At 41.3% G+C, this 21072-nt stretch overlaps 1 protein-coding gene across 5 annotated transcripts in view; it reads right to left on the bottom strand.

The window, feature by feature from the left end:
- The window catches only part of REDIC1 (regulator of DNA class I crossover intermediates 1), a 110397-nt gene that overhangs the window by 38347 nt on the left and 50978 nt on the right, over positions 1-21072 (bottom strand). For 3 of the 5 annotated variants that reach the window (XM_075599762.1, XM_075599761.1, XM_075599765.1), the window contains 5 exons: positions 15609-15735; positions 10963-11032; positions 9165-9362; positions 5933-6060; positions 4712-5169 (listed from right to left, as the gene is read on the bottom strand). In XM_075599762.1, the coding sequence (XP_075455877.1) occupies positions 4712-5169; positions 5933-6060; positions 9165-9362; positions 10963-11032; positions 15609-15712 (958 nt within the window). In that variant the 5' untranslated portion in view covers positions 15713-15735. The remainder of the gene's footprint in view (positions 1-4711; positions 5170-5932; positions 6061-9164; positions 9363-10962; positions 11033-15608; positions 15736-21072) is intronic. The other 2 variants (XM_075599763.1, XM_075599764.1) reach the window with 2 other exon arrangements.

Below are 21072 nucleotides of genomic sequence, written 5' to 3' on the forward strand. Positions count from 1 at the left end.
TGCCTTGAGTCACTGTGTCCTGTACTTCCTCATTTCTTCAGCTGGATCAACTTGCTGCAATCTGTCCTCCAATGTTAAGTTCTCCTGTAATCACATGCTACGGCGTGTCCGGCGTTGTGGCATCCTCTGTCATCACGTTATGGAGCCTGGTTTGTTGTCTCCCTGTTGCCACGCGATGTCTGTGTGACGTCATCACGGTCCTTCGCAGCCTCTCGTTGATCCCTTGACTCATCCTTGTATGTTCTTGATAGTCATTCCTCTTGCATGCGCACCCTGTTCTTTAGTGTTCAGTGCGTTACATGTGAAAAGGAAACAGCAAGTCAGCAGTGTATATCAACAGTCCTTATTACTCTTGTGACTCAAAATGTGCATCATGACAAAAAATTATAGAATTTTAAAAAGGAAGAGCCTTGGCTTTCTTATCATAGTATAATTAGATCTGATATATGATAGCATTAACTCCTTATTTTTAAAGGACATAAATCTTTAATGAAAAAAGCCAATTTACACAGAATGAGACCTTGGTTCTTGGTCCAGAAATCTGCGGCAGATGTTGCAATAGCAACCTATCACTGGGCAAAAAGATGTAAAACAATTTATATTAGGCATTATCTCCCTGTGAGAAAACAGCATAGGGATATATTATTGTTAAGTCCTCTAGTGTGTACTGTATCCGAAGTGAATATCCAGTACATTCCATAACTGACTGACAATCTTCTAATGGCTGTTCCCCTTGCAGCTTGATGTGTGGAGCGCCTCCCCAATATGCTCCTAAACGTGGGGCTTTCTTAAGGGAAGCCCCAACAGACAACAACAAAAAGGATACACACAAGCGCACCGGGGGTTAAAAAGTGTCCCCCAAAGATTACCAGATAGTACAATACCCAGCTCTAGACTAAACTGGTATGGTAAAAGTTTAATAAGTAAAGGTCTAACAGACCTACACAGTAAAATCAACAATTTATAAAATAATGGCAATGCAACCTTTACATATTAAACTTTTACCATACCAGTTTAGTCTAGAGTTGGGTATTGTACTATCTGGTAATCTTTGGTGGACACTTTTTAATCCAGTACGTTCCCTCTGAAGAAATATATTATCCTTTCTATCCCTGCTTTAGCCTTTTGAACAAGTTCAATGCCCATGAGTTTGAGTGAAGAGATAGGATGGTTAAAATTGATACAATGTTTAATAAGAGCAGTTTCTTCTGTAGAACGACATAAGAGTAAGATCAGTCAACAAACCAGGCAGCTCCATAACGCGATGACGTTGGACACGCCGGAGCATGTGATTATAGGAGAATTTACCATTGGAGGACAGATTGCAGCAAGTTGATCCAGCTGAAGAAATGAGGAAGTACAAGGACACAGTGATTCAAGGCAGGTGTTTAACATCACCAACAGAGAGCACCATGGGGGTTTGCAGGGTTATAAAAGACACTTTAAGACACTCAGATTTCATGCCACTTACCACTTGAAAAAGACCAACTCAGGTCGAAACATCGCACAGTCTTTGGCTAAATAAAAAGAATAAGAAAATCCGCAGTGTCCTTTTTTCTTATCATGCACACTGGATTACCAACAGACCATCCCTGAGCACAGGCGCACCGGTATTTATATATTTGACATTTTTCTTTTATGGAGTGCATCAGGTATCCTTTATTTTATCTAGAAGAATGGAGACATTTGCTTGAGGGGGCAACTGGGGGGGGTCACAATCCTTACAGATAACAAGAACCTCGAATATATTGAAGGAGCAAAAAGACTTGGGACGCGTCAGGCGAGGTGGGCTCTCTTTTTCACTCAATTCAACTTTGTGATCTCCTATCGTCCAGTATCCAAGAACGTCAAAGCAGATGCTCTATCCAGGCAATTCTCCCCAGACAATGCCAGGGAGATAGAGCAGGGGCCCATCATCCCATCTTCTCAGACCATTTCTGCAGTTTCTTCTTCACTCCTGCAACAGATCTCACAGGCCCAGGCAGAAGATCCCAGGTCAACATCCACTCGTTCGTCCAAACTATTTGTTCCCTCCCAATTTTGAAGGGAGGTGTTGCAGTGGGATCATAATTCCAAGACGGCTGGCCACCCAGTAGTTAGGAAGACGTGATTTCCTTTAACAGATCTTTTTGTGGCCAGAGATCCGCAAAGACATGAAGGAATTTTTGGCAGCCTGCGTTGTAATGGCCCAGACTAAAGTGCTGAGGACGTTACCCTGTTGATTGCTCCAGCCCTTGCCAGTTCCCACCTGCCCGTGGACCCACATTTCTATGGATTTTATTGTGGAGTTGCCTCCCTCCAGGGGCATGACTACCATTCTGGTAGTGGTCGATCGATTCACACGACAGGCCCATTTTGTTCCTCTCAGGAAGCTACCCACAGCCCCTGAACTATCGGAGATTTCTATTAAGGAGATATTCCGCCTCCATGGATTCCCGACGGATATAGTCTCGGACCGCGGATCCCAATTCGTCCCCGATTTTGGAAAGCCTTCTGCCAAAGAATGTGTATCTCCCTACATTTCTCTTCTTCCTACCATCCCCAGTCCAATGGTCTCACGGAAAGGGCCAACCAGTCCTTAGAACAATTCCTCTGTGGGTTTGTTTCTGAGCTACAGGACGACTGTGTTGATCCGCTCCCGTGGCCGAGTTTTTCCACAATGGCATGAAGCACGATTCAACACTGGAATTACTGGTCTTTTGTGCCTACGGGTACCATCCCGCTGCCCTTCCTCCTTCCACCCCCCTCTCTGGAGTTCCTGCAGTGGATGACAAAATCCAAGAACTCCAATTACTCTGGAAGAAAATCCAGGCCAATCTGACCAAAGCCGCCCTCCAGCAAAAAAACCCAGGCGGATAAACGTCGACAACCATCGCTCCTGTTTCAAGTGGGAGATCAGGTTTGGCTGGCTACAAAAAATATCTCCTTGAAACTGCCTTCCTCCAAACTTGGGTCCATGTTCATTGCACATTACAAAATCCTGAAACAGGTCAACTCGGTGGTGTTCAAACTGGAACTTCCAGATAATTTAAAAATACCCCCAGTGTTCCATGTCTCCCTCCTCAAGCTGTTTGTCCAGAACACCTTCTCTCTTCCTAGACTATTTTTGGTGGATGGCCAGGAGGAAATTGAAGTAAACCAAATACTGGATTCCCATAGATGCCGTGGTGGGCTACAGTACTTGGGCCATTGAAAGGGATATGGACAAGAGGAAAATTCATGGATCAAAACCAGGGATGTCCATGTCCCCAACCTGGTCCGGGCGTTTAATTGGAAATTCCCTGCCAAACCGGCTTAGATCGCCCAGAGGTCTCTCCTCCAAAAGGGGGGTACTGGAAGGATTCTGCTCAGTCCGTGCCGGGTTTTGCTGCGGTTTGGGTTTTCCAAGTCACCTGCCCTTTCTGCTAACTGTGGCCATTTTGGATACTGGCAGCCTGCTATATAAGGCTGCAGTTCCTAGTGGGAGTCGCCGAGCAAGGTTCTACGTTTGCAGTTCCTGTTTTTCTACGCTGTCACGCCTTACCCTTTCATCTGTTTGGATTCCCCAGTTGCTGACCCCGGTCCGTGACCCCGACCTTGCTGCTTTCTGCCTGCACTGACCATTTGCCTGTTTACTGGACTTTGCACTACTACCGCCAGCCCTAACCTCTGCCTGCTTACCGACTATGGATACTCTTACAGGACTCTGTCCCTGAGCTCTGGTCGAATTATTTGCATCCCTACCTCAGCCCTTCGGGTCCGCTTCCTGATTTGAGACGAGCACCGATACATTTGTGTGGGGAGGGAGGTGAGGGTTTTGTGTGGGAGCAGGTGCTCTGTGAAAAGAGGGGGTGAACGTGGAGTATGTTGAGAACAAGTATGAAGTGTGAGAAAAGAGGATGTAAATATGGAGTGTGTAAGAAGGGACGTGAGTGTGCTGAATTTGTTCATATGTAGAGGGCAAGTGTGGTGTGTATGAGAAAAGGGGTGCGTGAGGTCTCATGAGCAGGGGTGACCTGAGATTTAACAAATCTTCCAGGGGTGCCCCTGCTCAACAAAGGTTACGAACCACTGTAATCGACCATAGGCTATATCAATAGTTTAAAAGTTCTAAGATTACTTAGTGAGACAGAGGCATGTCACTTAATATGCTTCCATAACTACAGTATAGTTATTATTGTAAAATAAGTATTACTGTTTTACTTATGAGTAGTCATTCATAATGTGGACAATTCATTCTCAAACAAGGTGGCATGACATGACGCCTTGGTGTGTCATGAAATGTATAGTGCATGGCAAAAATGAAAAGGATATGGAAAAATGCACTAATTAAATAAAAAGAACAAAAATGGAAGCAATGGATTTAAAGTTACCTTAAAAAGTTAACCATTTAGCAGAACTCTACTTCAGAAAGCCAAGGCATAAAAAGAAGGGTGTCATTTAAAAAAATAAATATAACATCTGAATTTGTTACCATGCAATAGAATAGAGGTTAAAAACTACTGGTGTAGACTAACTATTCTAGCTTGCAAACAGGAGATTGAAAGGAAATAAGAGTTCATAGAGCACTCAAAAACAAAAAAATTGCCCTTTCAATTATTCAGAAAAGCACGTGGACAGAGTGGTTTTAATGTTCTTAGTATTGCGTAAAAATGAACAAAAGTCATTAAAAAAAATTAATGAGTTGCACTTTTCAACTTTAGAGATATTAACTGAATTTGGTAGCACTGACCTCTTTTTTTCAAATTAACTGGATGTTTTGGATTTTCAACCGGTGCTCTAATATGATGACCTTGGCTAATATTTTCTTTCAAGATGTCTTCTGAGTTATTAGTTCTTAGACGTTTGGATAAGTTATTACTGCTGTTCCAAGTACTCTGCTCTGGTGCTGTAAAAACACTCGTAAGGCATCTGTCAGCTGCACAACTAGTACTACGCACCGGGGGTCTGTTGAAGAGATTCACATCTACGTCTCCCACAAAAAAATTGTTACCGAAGTGGTTACGATGCTTTACAGGTGTTTCCTGATAATTTGATTCATCTATAAAAGATACTGCCACATCCACACAGTGATTTTGAACATGGTTCTGTATCGGTCCAGTGCATAATGATCTATCTATTTTATTAACGTTGAATGTATCCTTAATCTTTATGATGTGATCTTCATCAAAGAAATTCTCAATCCCTAAACTTAAAAGAAACAAACACAAAAAAACATCTTTCACCATCTCCCTATATTTTTAAACTTAAATATATAAATATATATATAAAAAAAAAATATGATGTAATCTAATGCATTCTTTTAAAATCATGATCTCAACTGTCATGCAGTCTGTTATTAAGGATGAATCCTGTGTGCCATAAAGACTTACAAGAACATGGTAAGAATTTACAAGTATGTATTATGGACATACCTTTTAAAGGTACATAAAATTCTGATTCCCTATATTGATACCTAAACTTTACATTGAAAGATTTCTTTAAATTATTATTATTTAAATTTACTGTACATTGAAAAACTATCACAGGAAAATAAGTAAAGTGAATTAAGACAGGAGAGAAAGATGGAAGTGGTGCTATGAGGTGTAACATTATGTTGAATGCAAAGGCTGTGTAATATTGCATTACAAATAAATAGTTTGTGATTTAACCCTTTCAGTGCTCCCTGTGGCTACAGGGTCATAGGATCACTTTTGCTAGATTGCTTCTGTGGCTCCAAGAGGGTGATCAGTGCCAGGAAGGTTGGATGCCTGACTCACTGTTTCAATCCTGATGCAGCACAAGGGCACTTAAGAAGTAAATGATAATAACATAGGAGGTTTGTGGGTTACATTCACACAACTATACAGTATACTATATGTGAAGCTTCTGAGACACTATATTTATATTGTTTTCTTTAAAAGTGTTTTTGTTTTAAAAAGAATTATAGCTTATGAGAAATATTTTTTTTTACCTATTAGTATATTCAGACAGATTTCTTAATTGAATTTGGTCTCCTACTTTACCACTAGACTGCTCTGTATTTTGTAGATGATTCCAGAGATCTCCAGATACACTTCCAGTCTTGGAAAAAGGTGCAAACTATTTAGAAATAAAAATGAAAAATACTCAGATATTTTACACATACATTTTCTATGCTCATGACATTACATTTAGGTATATATTTACAGATTTAATATAAATATTATCCTTCTCGTGTTTTGCTTCTAATACAGTTTGATACATGTCTAAGATTATTGAAAAATAAAAGTATGTTACAATGAGCAGCAATAATAAAACAAAGCTTCATCCAACCTTTTAATCACTGTGACTTCTTAGTGCTTTAATTCAAATATCCTCTAAAACATGTACATTTTTGGTGAAAAGTTAACAAGGACTTATACAATATGCAAGGCTGCTGACAGTGTGGGGAGAGTTGGGTCCTGACTTCTTGGATTGGCTGGCATGGCCTCCTTCCTTGGTTGGGCTCCCCCTATCTCATCCTGTATGGGCATGCATGATAACAATACATTTATTGCAATAAATATATATATTTTTAAATGTCTGAAAATGTATTTGTCAAACAAAAATGTATTTTTAGTATTATCCAAAAATATATGTTCTAAGTATTTTTAACATTTTAAAAATGTAATCTGGTTTTAAATCCAGGAAGTATCTATGGGTGAGAGTTCCTGATGGGACATAGGTATGAATGAGGGTGATAAAAGCAGTGTAGGTGAGCGAAGGTGAAATGCAGACATGGAAAGGGTTGGAAATAAAGACATGGATTAACTCTTTTGCTACAAGAGGGATTTGAATAAAAATTATTTGCAATGACCTGCTGCCTCTCTGGCAGTGAAAGGGTTAATTGGAGGTAGAAAGAAAAATGGGTTAAATGGAGATGTGAGGGTGGGAAAACGTTTGAGGAATCCCAAGGTGAGAGTGGGGGAAAAGGGTTGAGAAGTGTCTTATTGTGAGGGTTGGGGAAATGGTTAAGAGTTCCAGGGTAAGGGTGGAGAAGGGTTTAAGAGGCGTCCCAGGGTTAGAGTGGGTAAGTAGTTAAGAAAATAATAGGGTATGGGTGGGGTAGGGGTTAAGAAGAGTACCAGGCGGAGGTACAAATTGAGGTAGAGGGTTGTGACCCTCTGATTCTTGACTGCTGTCAATGGAGAGAAGCTTTTTTCTCCATTTGAGCTACTGCACACTTTTTCATGGAGTTGCCAGACACGCTCCTCCTTTCTCCCTAACTCACTTCCTGTTGCTCAGATGTAGGTAGAAGCGTGGCCAAAAGAGAGGTAGGAGGGGTGTGAGAAGTGTGTCTGACTGCTCTATGCGATATGGCTCCACAGCCAGCAGCTTTGTGATTCCACAAGCCGGCATCAAGTAATACTGCCGTAATAAATCATCACATATTGACTTATCAATTTATACAATAGTAATGGGATATTTCTCATCTCAAGATGCCCTCCAACCAACTCACTCTACAAGTGCATCGCCCCCCCCCCTCCAAGTGCTCGACTGCCACCACCCCCACACACAATCATTCAACAGCTGGTGTCCACCCACTTACCCCATTTCTTTTCGCCTCCCTTACTCAGTCAAGATTTTATTCCTGGGCCCCTGGAAACCTGTCAGTGAGCCTTACCATATGTAGTAGGACAAACATATACTCAGAAACATAAAAACATCATGCAGAAACAACTTACTGAAATTAGCTCAAATGTCTAGTGGGATAGAGCAAATTAGTATAAACAGTGCAGCTTGCCAAGTAAAAAAACTCTACTGCAGGTTTTGTGCCTTTTTAAAAATAAATGTAGCCAGGACTGGGTTTCTGGCTACCAGTCTGCCCTCCTGGCAGTAAATCCTGGTAAGAACAGGCTGCCAGTAGTAATCATGAGTTTCCCCCACTCCCTGCAGTGCCCTTGAGTGACGGGGGAGGCGGTGTCAGCTAGGCCTGAGTATACTCAATCAGGGATCAGACCTAGTGCCCTACTCCTGGCTGTACTTAAGGGGATTGCCGCCCAAACTATGTAGATGTTCCTCTCCCCACTGAGAGAGGCAGGTCACACAGCAGAGTGCCTGAGATTGGGGCATTCTCTGTTCCTCTTCCCCTTGGGGGAGAGTGAGTGTGCACCTATATCCTGGCTCCTGATAGAGGGGTTTGGAAGAGCTAGGACAGCTGCGGTGCCCTTGGCGGTAGTGGTTGTCCAGAGACCATTCTCCAGCTGGTTAGCTAATCCAGAGAGACTGTATTGGGCAGACTACTGCCGTGCTGTGGGTGCTGACCCAATAAAGACCGTTCCTGTTTGCATATACCCCCTGCCTGGTGTGTGATCTTACTGGGAGGAGAGGGAGTAATTCTACGGTGGGAGATCGCCTCCATACATCTGGAGCCTACGGCTGCACTTCTAAAGAACCACATGGGTAATGTACTCTATAAACCTGATCCTGTGTCCCCACTACCATCGGTGGACAGCTCAGCCCTCCTGTTACCAGCAGGTGTCATGCACCACATACGTAGTAATGGTCAAATCTCCCACCGGGTTGGGGAAACACCATTACATAAAAAACAAAAACCGATAGGAAAACTAAATAAAAAGGGTGGTAGTCTAAAATAGGGGACATCACAATGTGATTTCAAAATAAATAATTTAGTCATTTTTTATAGGCACTGCAAGTGTAACCCTTTTTTACTGCTAGAAAACGGACCGAAGGTTTTCCAGGATTGTGACCACATGTTCGATTGGGGTAGTGATCACATGTTCGATTGGGGTAGTGATCACGTGGTTGCAACTGGCTACCCATCCATTCACCGTAATCTCCCCTCAGAAAACTAGCAAAAATAGGATAACGTATCTTGTATGTCAAAAAGTCACTAATGGCTAAACATATGCATGCGGGACATGAACATAAAACCTCACAATTTTACCATTGCTTCTGCTTATCATACATTTTATTATTTGAATGTGCTTCCTACTGGAACACTGATTGAACCATAATAGACATGATTACTTTGACAAAATCATGTAGCCACCCACAGAATCATCCTCACATACTCTTCTGGTCATCATTTCATTATTGCAGGAGAGGGCAGCAAAACACTGCAGAACAAATGGTTGTGCTAGCAAAAAGCATCTCTCTCTCTTCTTTCTTCTTAATGCTAAATTTCCATAATTAGAATTAATGTAGTTTAAGAAAAATAGTACCTGGTCATCTTTATTATCTTCACAATAAAATTCAGAAGAGCTGCTCACAGGATTTGAATTCATTTTATTACATGAGTATTTGCAAGTAGAAGACCATGGTAATCCAGATGAAGAAGGGTAATACATTAATGTATCGTTCATATCGGTCTGACAATCCATATTGGATTCTAAGTATGTTGATTCAATAACTGGTGATAACTAATGAGATAAAGGGTAAAAAATAAAAATGTTACTTTTAATACTATTAAAGTTGCGAAACCTTAATCTAAGTTAACTAAAAACTACCACAAAGTAAGCGTACTGTATGTAACAGATAATAACCCCATCTGTTTACATGGAAATTCTCCCTGAACCTTCTATCAAAGATAACAGATGATTCTTACATTTGCCAAAAGTTACCACCCGCTTACCAATTAGAAAACTGCCTTGATGAAATTTGCACTTTTCTATATACCAAGTGACCAGGGACAAAATATACTCAAGACATATAAAATGAATTAACTGCAGTTGATTTATCATCCAACTCGGCTTAGAAATATTCAATTCCACCTAAGGTCAAATTTTTCATTTATTTGCTTGTTGTGTACAAATTAGTCCATTTTACTTTACCCTCATCCACTTAGTTGAATGTTTTCAGGTAAATATTGCGCTTTTCCCATAATCTCATTCAACTAATAATGCAGCCTTTATTTGTAAACTATGAAATTCAACCGACTCTGCATGAACAATCTCCCCATATATACAGTATAACAGTGTTATCACAAAATACTTTAGGTTCATATTGTATAAATACTCCAAATCATTTAGTTACTTTGGAGAGATGCAAGTTTAAAAAAAAAAAAAAAAAAAAAAAGAGCATGCTACTGCCACTTTTGTCTCAGGAGGGGCTGCCACTTTTAATTTCTAGAACAGGCTAGAGATAATCATACAAAGCTTTGGTTCTTATGTGTAAGTCAACAGTATTAATACAGTAGAGGGACTAAGGGCTCTATGTATCAAGAGGTACTTGTACGCTGACGCAGTTGCGTACATTTTGTTTGCATTTTCTTCTGTCTGAAATGCAACATATTTATGACATGTAATTCTACTGTTTTAGACTTGGAGCATGTTGCTCTAGTATTCTACACTGAAAAACAAGACTTTTCTCCAAGGTGATGGAGAAAACCAATGAAGAAAAGTAATGCAAGCTGCACATTTTTTAATTCATAGACCTGCATATATATGTAAATTATGTAACTCCGCCATAACTTCTTCCACTTGCTTCATAAATCCCTCATCTCGTCGCACGCGGATGTAGACATACCCAAAAATGGCACAACTAAGATTAATACATAGATGCTGCCTGGCTCAGGTACATTTCAGTACAAGTCATTAGAAAATAACAACTTTGCCCCAACATTTTGCCTTTAATGCATAGAGCCCCAAATGTTACCTCATGATTATAGGGCAACTGAGATATGGGTTAAAATACTAATATCCCATTTGACGGCTTCCAACATACAAACTGTAGTCTCAAAAGGGAAACACCGAATGTTAAGACAATTGTTATACAAAAGCAACAAAACAAATAAAATGTGCAATATATTGCAAATGCATATTGCTTAGTGGAGCCGTTAATCCCATGGGCATTTTTCTTCTTTCCTCCTTAAAATGTAATCTCTCCTGCCAGCTATGTGACTCTAAAATTGTACATCGCATTTGTAAGTTATGTGACCTACTCATTAGAGAATAAAACAGGATGTGTGGGGTTGATGTGAAGGAGTAAAAACAAAGTAGGAAACAGTTCACTTTTGCTTACAGGTATATCCTTAATCTTTCCAGTTAACACACGTGTCTTCATATTGTTACTTTCTTGTTTAGGTTGAACACTGCATAAAAGAAAATACAATTTAGATGCTTACAAAAATACATATGTAACCATGCTGTAAAATGGTTGCAGTCATCTCTCCTGCTGACAGTAAGGCCTGGTAAGTTATGGGCATGCCAGCAGTAATCATGGAGGTTTGCCCTCACACCCTGGTGAGGTGCCCTATGTATGGATGGGAGTGGTCACAGGTTCTGACTCCCTGGTTGGTGATGTCAGAGTTGTGTCAGCCCCCAGAGGATACATAAGGCACAGCACTGATTCAAAAGTTAGTTGAGAGAAGGAGTTGCCAAGTGATTAGGAGGAGAAGTAGTTTGCTAAGGGGTTATGTTATAGTAGCTGAATGAGGAGACTGTGACCAGGGACCTGGCATAGAATAGATATCCCTGCGGGGATAGAGAATCCCTACATTAGGAGGACATTACCTTTCAAAGGGAAGTACGGTGAACAATGGAGGGCTGAAGACACCCCATTGTGGAGGGCAGTTGGCCCACCGTACCAATAAAGATGACTCTGATAAAAGAAACCCTCGTGTGTAAGTGTGGAGTGATTACACAGGGGGCTGCACCACAGAGGAGTTCCTCACCAGGACCATCCACAAGCTCACGCTGGGATCCTGATGAGGTGGAGGCGCTGCACTGGATATAGGTAGGACTCAGCACACTACCTCAGCTGCCTGTCTGGGTTGGCAAATCCCCACACACCATCATGCGGGAGACTCAGGAGTCCAGTAGCCAACAGGTGCACCACCAGACATCACACTGTAATGGGGACTGGTTAGACCACAGGGGCCAATATGAGATTGGGTGGGTCAGGCCGGTTCACAAAAAACGTTACACATAAATATTATGGGGTCTATATTTAAAGGCAAGCAAAGTGAACTTTGGTGCTCTACCTTGTCTGTAAATGTTGTCTGTGTATCAAATGTAAGAAACTTATTATCTACATTTCTTATGTTTGATCCAATCGCAGTTAACAGAATAAGGCCCAATGTTCCTTACTCCTACTGCTTGTATAGCACTGGTGGGCAAAGTGCAGCCCGCAACCTGCTCTCTCCTGGTCCCTTCAGCCCTTCCTCCTTTCATTCTGTTTTGGGAGCACACAGGGGCAGAGCTACAAACAGGGGGTTGTGCTAAAAATGGTGGTGGGCCTACAGGCAGAGCAGGGAATGACACAAAGAGTGAGAGGTGAGGGGAGTGAGAGGTGAGGGGGCGGAGAGTGAGTGAAGATGGGAGAGAGAGGGTAGGGAGACGGGGGGCAGTGAGATTAGCACACAGAGAGAAGAAAAGAAATCTCCTCCTCTGCGCTGATCAGCAAGGAGGGAGGGAGAGAGCGAAATCAGCACACAGAGAGATGGGGAGAGGGAGAGAGAGAAATCAGAACAGAGATTAGCACAGAAAGGAAGGGGAGGGATAAGCACAGAGGGAGATAGACAGCAGCACAGGAAGAGAGAGGGGGGAACAGAACAGCACAAGGGGAGAGAGAGGAAATGGGGCATGGCTAAGCCATCACAAAGTGTTCTATTCTTTAGAGACTGAGGCAGTGAATCTCAGAAGATTTGGCAGTGGGGCATGGAAGCGAGACGATAAAAAAGTTTCCGCCCTGCCTCCACAAATAAAAAGATGCAGAGCCCTGGCAGATCTATTGCAGCAGAAGTTTCTCCAAGATGTTTCTGCTTCTCCTCCATCAAGCAGATATTGGACCCTTGCTGGCAGGTCCTGTGCGTGATCTTTTATGGCAGCAACAGTCATGCAATGCTCCTCCCCATTGGAACATAGGACACTGGCGACAGTAAGTAGAGTGGTGGATGGTAATACCAGATACAGTAACTTCTGTCAGGGATGTCTCTGGCGGACCTCGAACGTTGGTCTCTGTGCACCCAGGTTGGAGCACCACCTGTCTGACACCAGGACTTCCGAGTCTGGCATGCGCTTCCTGCAGAGAGCAGCCTGGAAACCACTGATTACTTATGACCAACACCTGCTCCCCTAGATGCAGTACGGCATTTATAATCCTCCCTTTCCTGTTGCTCACTGCCTGTTTATTGTGGTTCACCATGTAAACAAGATTGCTGCCTCTGTGTTGTTGCTCATTTCCAGACCTCTACTTCGTTGTTCCTCTTTTGCCCTTGAACAAGGTTTGTTCCTGACCATCGCTTCCTGCCTGCTTAATCCAGCAACTTGACTCCAGCCTTGCAGTCGTTCCCCCGTGACAACTTCCTTCCAATGAGAGGGCTCAATGAAAGGCTTCTGACTCTGGATACTTGGAAACAGCACTTTGAGGATGCTAGAGACAACTTCATTCTCACAAGCTTACTCTGAGTTAGGCTGCACTAATAGTGCCGGCGACAGCGACGCGACATCGCAGCAAAACAAATGCATTGCCACCGTCGCGTGCGCTTATAGTAAGCGCGGCGCGACAGCGCGACGGAGCGACTGTTTGGTCGCGATCGTTGGAAGTCATCTCTATTTCATTTTTCCAGCAACCGTAGCCTGACCGTCGCATCGCCGGCACTTTAAGTGTAGCCTAATGCACAGCGCAGCAGGTGGTGTCACAGTGAGTACTGCCGCTGAGGAACCGATTGAACCATGACTCTCAGGTACTGCAGTCTTTAGTGGTCACACCAGGCCTGAAATATGGGGCCATGTGGCTAATGACACACCTTAGGCTTGGGTCCAGCTGCGTGCAGCGGCGCACGCGCACCAGACCCTTACCACCGGTCTGGAGGTCCCCACTTGCTCCTTCCGGCGTGGCTGACTGCGTGCTGTGACGCGTCAGCCAGCCAGAGCTACAAGGAGCTTGTGGTTTCGGCGAGTGCCGCGTCACGTAGCACACAAGGGAACCAATCACGGATTGGATCCAAGCAGCCATTCCGATTTCCCCCCCTGCTCCGATCCCCCCCCCCCTCGGTTCCGATTCCCCCAGCCCCCTGTTCCGATTTCCCCCATGTGTATTTGTGTGTGTGTGTGGCTGTCTGCAGTGCTGCGCTGTGTTTGTGTCTGTGTGATGGTCACCCGTTTTGGCCATGCCCCCCTGCGCCAGAAAAATTTCACTGCAGTTCAGTGAATTGCACGCGCTGCCAGCAAGCAGGGAGGCCGTGCGGGCACGTGCAGCAGGGCCTTAGCCTAACATATCACTTGCAAGGTAGGGTAAGACTACTGTGTTGTACAGTTCCAGTGACATGAACCTATATTTATGTATACTGCGCATCTTTAGCTGGACTGCACCATATACAGCAATCCACAAAAGTATTCAATGTGGGTTAGACTCTCAAACTAGTTATGAAAAAAGGTTTCCAGGACCCTTTCCTTGGCTGACAAATGACAAGAGAGTGCCACGTGTTCTCTAACTTCTCCATTGTGGACTATTCTGTAGCAACAGCCTGGGTTTTAAAGTTTCTACATAATATCCAATAGACTAGCCAAATTATAGCAAAACATCAAAAATATATTCCCTGTTCATGGGTAATTGTCCAAGGCCACTTAAGTCAATCGGTTTAACAATAACTTGCATGGTCCTGGGATTTTTTAGTAACAAAAAAAAAAAAAAACCTTGTATACCAAATACATGTTCACAAACCTCAGAAAGCAAAATGCCCTTCACAGGTGACATAAAAGGCCGGTCAGATACCCTAATATAGTCATCTTTGTTCATTGTAGTTTGCCTGGTTCCACATACCAGAAGAAATATTCTTCATGCTGGTTTTAATCCCCCACCTCTGAAGACTCAAACTAACAAACTATAACGGTGTTCATTTCAGATCAGGAACCGGACCTACAGGGCTAAGGTAGTGGTACATATTCACCGACCAGAGCCAGGGGAGAGTTCTGTTTACAGTTATTGTAGTTGGGGTCACAGATTGACATCAAAACAGGGAGCAAGGGCGGGGTCATATGCAGGGGTTGGCAACAGGGAATCCACAGGCAAGAGGACAGGACATACAAGGTAACACGGCTGGAACTGCAGACAAACAGGTGCCTTTGCTCTGCAACTTCCTGATAGGAAGTGCAGACTTAAGTAGGAGCCTGCCAGGAACCAAGATGGTGCAACGTCCACATATGGGCAATTTTCAGCAAAACCCCGGACCAGAACCCTTACACAAACAATCCAAATATGCATCAAGTAGAGCAATTTGTACAGAACAAACTACAAATGCTTACATCTTTCATAAATCATGCTATGTACATGCACTCCCTAAAATAATAATGGCGTGCACCAACGTGGACAAGTTAATAACTTTTATTCCTGAATAACATTAGTTGAACATTATCACAATAATAGTTTTTGTAATAAATAAATAACCAATAAACAAAACATATATAACAAAAAAGTTAACTAAAAGGGAAAATACCTGCCATTGCTGACTTTTTTGTGCGGAATTCATAGGGTCCTCCAAGGAAACAGTAGGTTACCACAGAATACAAACCACTGTTTCATAAGGTTGGATGATATAAATGCACTTTTTAGAAAAAAAAATGGCCAGATTTCCAAAAGCAAAGCATTGTCAATTCATGAAGAAACACATTCTTTAAAAAGGTAGCACAAAGTGTGTTTGCTGAATTATAGTTAATTTAACTTACTTGATCTCACAGTCTTCTAGACATATTTTGGATGGTATAGTGGTTGGTGACATTGGTAGTTCTACATTATGTCTTCCAACAGGAAATGTTGTGCCCCTGCTCATATCTACATGTACTGCCTTTGTGTCTGAAATAAGATATGAAATCAGCATGCCAAATTAATGCCATTAGTTCACTGTTCTGCTGGGTTAGACAACTCATAAATGGATAGACAAGTCACGTTGTTAGGGTAGGAGCTACATATGAAGCCTTACATATGGTTTCCTAATCACACTAGACTAAATAGAGAATTTAGTTTAATGTGGTCTTTAGCATGTAGATTTCAAACTGTGGAGTCTACTTACCATGCTTCATTTGCAGCATCTGCATCATTTGCATATCATCCAATTTTTATATTTAGTGTATTTACATCATTTAAACCAGGAGGTCCTGAGGAGATGATCTGCGTTATTTATCTCCCAGATTCTCAAGATATTTACTGTTGCAGTTGCCTGTATTATTCCTTGATATTAAAAAAGGGCTGTTTCGTCCAATAGGGAGCCACAGCGCAATCAGTAGCCAATATGGTGGCCATTTTGATTTTCAGAACAGAAACAAAAACAACTACAACTAGAAGGGTAAATATCTAAAGAACCAAGGGGTCCACAAAGCTAAAAATAGTGTGGGTCAGCACCGGAGAACCCCACCCAGTTTAAATTATGTAAATAAACTAAAAGCTTGAATAAGGCATATTGCTGCTTTAATACAGAGGACCAATTGCCTCATATGTACAGTACCACTTATAAGATGGTTTGTCACTTACTACCATGTATTAACTTCACCCTTTGGTAAGCACTTCACAGAGACGTGGGGGTCTACAGGTATGTAGCAAGGCAAAGGTGGTACAATTATAGGGCAAAAACACTGAACCAAATAAAAAGATTCCTTTATAATGGATTTTTTTTCTTTGATACATTTGGTGCAATTGTTTGCTTTAGAATTGCACTTTAGCCTTGATATGTAGACCACCAGAAGTTACAACTTTGAACAACAAATGTGCTGCAATTTGAAATATAGGCTAGTTCAACCCACAAATGCAGGTATTGTTGTACATCCTCCTAAAAAATAAACTTTGACACAAAGCTAGAGAAATGTCTTCTTAATTGACACCTAGTGCTAATAATTTGTTCCTAATGACGCCCACTCATCTCTACGTTTTGACATTAACCCTTTGCGGTCCTATGTCGGAATATATCCGACAAAATATTTTACCGCTTGTGGTCCAATGTCGGATCGGGAGGAGGGGGGAAGAGGTGGAGTGAGGTGCTGGCAGCCGCACACATCCCCAGCATTCCCCTTGCACTTCTCCCAGCAGCCACTGAATTTAATATTCGGGGTCCACGCTCAAACCGCGTTATAAGCGGATTGCGCTATAACGGGGTTGAGCTGTATGTGGGTTTTTTTCCCGAAAATTAAATTAGACCTGCTGGCACACTTAATGAAAATTAATTGGACGCAAAGGTTTAATGTACGTTGCTTGTATGAGGGACACTGAAACTAAAAGCATCTTGAAAGTCTGCAAAACAGTGGATCAGATCAATTGTGTCTGTTAATACGCCCATCATATGTCCTAGAAGTCTGATCTTATTGTAGGGGCAATAATAACTTTTCTGGGATAGCCAACTCCTAAAATGATTAAGCCTGCTTATATGGGGGCACGAACAAGTGTCTCATATCATGTATATCCTTATACTGGCCTGTGACAATTTCGAACCTTTCTCCTTCCCTGCTTCTTTACCCAATGCTTTCATTATCTATGTAAAAATCAGCTATAATGCTAAAGGCCAATCCTTCATAACATTAAAACGTGCCCTTCCTGTATTATTCTCTTACTGTGAATTCACATGTAATCATATTGACCCAATGATGTCATCAATATTTTTTTTAACATTGTAACCTAAGTTGACTATTAGATTCACCACACATTATCAATCTCCTTTTCATATACAGTATAAAGCTTATGCCTGAAAAGTGTTTTTTAAGCAATCCAATTTAGAAAAAGAACGGCTTGCAATATTTCCATGTTTCTTCATTTCATACAAGATGCTTGGATACATTTTTGCCCTCTTCAGACTTATTCATAGAACAAAAACTAGTGGACTAGATACCAATCGCTGAAGAACAACTAAAAAAGAAATCCTCTTTTCTTAAACACTATTATAATTCACTCAATTTTAAACTATAAAACCTCAATGACAAGCACTATAACATATATTCTTTTGAGATTGATGTGTGGGGAATATATGGCAGAATAATATGGAACTTTAAATCTTATACTATTTATTATCTTGTGTTTTACCATGTATGATATTGTGGGGTTGTACTTGCTTGTTTTTTTAGTTTAGATTTAACTTTATTCCTTTCTAAAAATCTACATCAATTTACTTAGTTAACAGTCCAAAATAATAAGGTAACCGTCAAACAATGAAATATTGGAGTATTGTTTGGCTTCTATGTGGATAATGGAGTAATTAGTCAATTATACAGTATATTGTGTTACTGTTTATGACTGTGTGCTGTGGACACTGTTAAAATGGATTACCTTAAAGCTAGTTTAATAGACAAGGTGAATAGAAATAATAAAAGGATAATTGTGACAAAATGAACAACCAGGCTTCCTAAAATTCCCCCTAAGACTCTGGTCCGATTGCCTATTTTCATCATGGTTACTGTAGGTAACGTTACAGAGTTGATCCAAGAAAGATCAGAAAGATATCCCCTGTCTCAAGCACTCAATGCTGGATAATGGTAGAGAGACATTAGTAGTTTCACAGATTATTGCTGTAAATCGGCCTGTTGACCCTTAGAGAACCAGGAAGATCAAATTATAAAAATAATAAAGTTTTATTTCATATTCACTGTCACATACGACCCCCTGCTAGCACGCTACCTGCATACGGGACAAGGGTTAATACCGACGCTCGCAAGCGCATCCACTCTTCACCCCCGCAAGGGTCCGTCAAATGGACAGTATCCCCTCTCACACGATCAAGGATCAATACACAACCCGCAAGTTGCCCCACTCTTCACCCCTTCAATGGTCCCTCAAATGAGTTGTATCTCTCCTCAAGCCGTCCCAATATACCACCGCCACGAACAGCACACACGAGCACGTGACTTAGATATGCAACCAGGGTTAATACACAAGGCAACTCTAGCAACCCCCCTTTCTCCTCTGCAAGAAACCAACGAGTTAGTATTAACCCCTACTCAATTGCACATCATATCTATCCACTGCCACCACCTGAGGTTATGCAGATATGATAGCAGATCTTAGACTAAAATATCTGGCAGGGCCCCAGGTCCGTTTATTATAGGAAAAACTATGCACTTTAACACAAAATCAGTTGTAGTAACATGTGCCCGAATTCGTAAGTTATTCTCTCCAGAGCGCGCATTAGTTCATTCAGAGCCCAAAGCATTATTTATTAAATGTTATAATATATATATATATATATATATATATATATATATATATATATATATATATATATATATATATATATATATATATATATATATATATATATATATACACACACACACTGCTTAGATTATAGAAAGGAGATACAAAATAAACATACAGTTGCAATATGAGGCAGAACAGTTTTCTTAAAATAAAAGGAGTAAAACAGAAAATCCTATACAGTATATTACCAAAAGACATATGTTCATCATCGCTGAATGAGCAGGATTCCATGTATGGTCTTCCAGCATCTGATATTTCTTAGAGAGACATTCTGGGGATGGGTGGGGGGGGTCTCCCTTGCAGCAGTCCATTCACAAGGAGGGTGGATCTCCCTTGCAGCAGTCCATCCACATGCGAATAGAAACCATCCAAGCACCTCGCAAGATAGTCCATCCTCTCAACACAATATTGATTTTTTTTTTTATCCATTAAGTCCAGTCTATTGTCCTGCTCAGAGAACCTGTGCACGATCAGTGACGGGTTCTGGCTACAAGTTAAGGTATACCGGCCTCATAATTGTCCAAAAAAAACAAAACAACACCTGACAATGCCATGCTATCCCTGAACCAGGCACTAGTTAAACTTAGACTGGAGTTCGGTCCTAATTGGTGCATGTTGGGTTGCGAGCAGGTGAGAGGGATGCGATGGGTCTGAGGTGGGGTAAACTAGGTGCGATAGTAGTAGAGGTACCTTGTGCAGAAACAACTGTAGAAATGTTTAATGTGATTCAAGAATCCATTTTGTCTATGTTGTATAAAACGTTATAATTACAATTAGGATTTTTGAGTGTTGCTGAAATTGTATAGCAGAGGTAGCATTAAGACCGTTAAATCAGTATGACAATAGCATCATTAGAAAGTAGGAATATTTGTTTGATATTAAACATTGGTTTTAGAGATTAGGAACACTGTTAATCCTACACCGTAGATTGGAGAGCAGATAGATCAGTATGGAACAAAGGAGTTTTTTCAGAACAGATTGATAGTATAAGTAGACATCTCACGAGGATATCTGTGAGATAAAAATATAAGAAAACATTATTCCAATAGGAGTGTCTAAAAGATAACTGGTTTTCTTGCTGTCTATTAATATTAATTATACAGATGGTGGGATTAATAAAAACCCCTAGCGATGCTTCCCTGAGGACAATCCAGATAATGTATACTTTAAGCTCAGTCTCTGTATACAATAAGTTCCCAATGACCGTACAATGAAACTTTAAAGGCAATGTCCCACGGTGTCAGTAATCAATACTGAGATCACAAAGTGTATGTTAATCCACAACATTGCTAGCAGGTAATATTAATTGCTATGTATAATTTGGCTGATGGTGAGAAAAAGTAGTAACTGCCACATATCGCTGGTTATAGGAAAAAGGGCCAACTTTAGAAATGTATATTCAGAATCATTAACAAATACTGTTGAAGGTTCTCCATTCACATACCTGTACAAAGCTTATGTAGCCTCAGAATGAATAGATGTGGAACTACTAACAAGAAAGGAAGATCTGTCTTCATTCGAAACTGTAAAAACAAAGAAAGGATCTCACACTTATATTTTAAAACGCATGCCTTCAAATCATATTTTCACCAACTTTGCGGGGATGTTCAATGCTGCTTGCTTCTTCTTCCAGATTGGTCCTAGGGTCTTGCCCTTTGGAATTATGGATGCTTCCACCGGGTTTTCTTTTCCCCCTGTATTTTTTGCATGAGTGTTTTATTATCGACAAGTATCCTGCACCTTCCTTGGGTCCTTAGTGCTGTAACTGGTACAGATGGAGAAGAGTTCTGATCTAGATCCACCTTTTCTGATTGTATGACAATCACATTTCTGTGAGACTTTATATAGTACAGTTGATGTCTATCCTGTTAAGGTGTCAAAGGTTGGACACTTCCCATTGGCTGGTACAACATTCTTACATACAATACAAGGTGTTAATGTTGGTGATTTGGTGTC

The sequence above is a fragment of the Ascaphus truei genome, chromosome 5 (assembly GCF_040206685.1).
Source record: "Ascaphus truei isolate aAscTru1 chromosome 5, aAscTru1.hap1, whole genome shotgun sequence".
Lineage (NCBI taxonomy): Eukaryota > Metazoa > Chordata > Amphibia > Anura > Ascaphidae > Ascaphus > Ascaphus truei.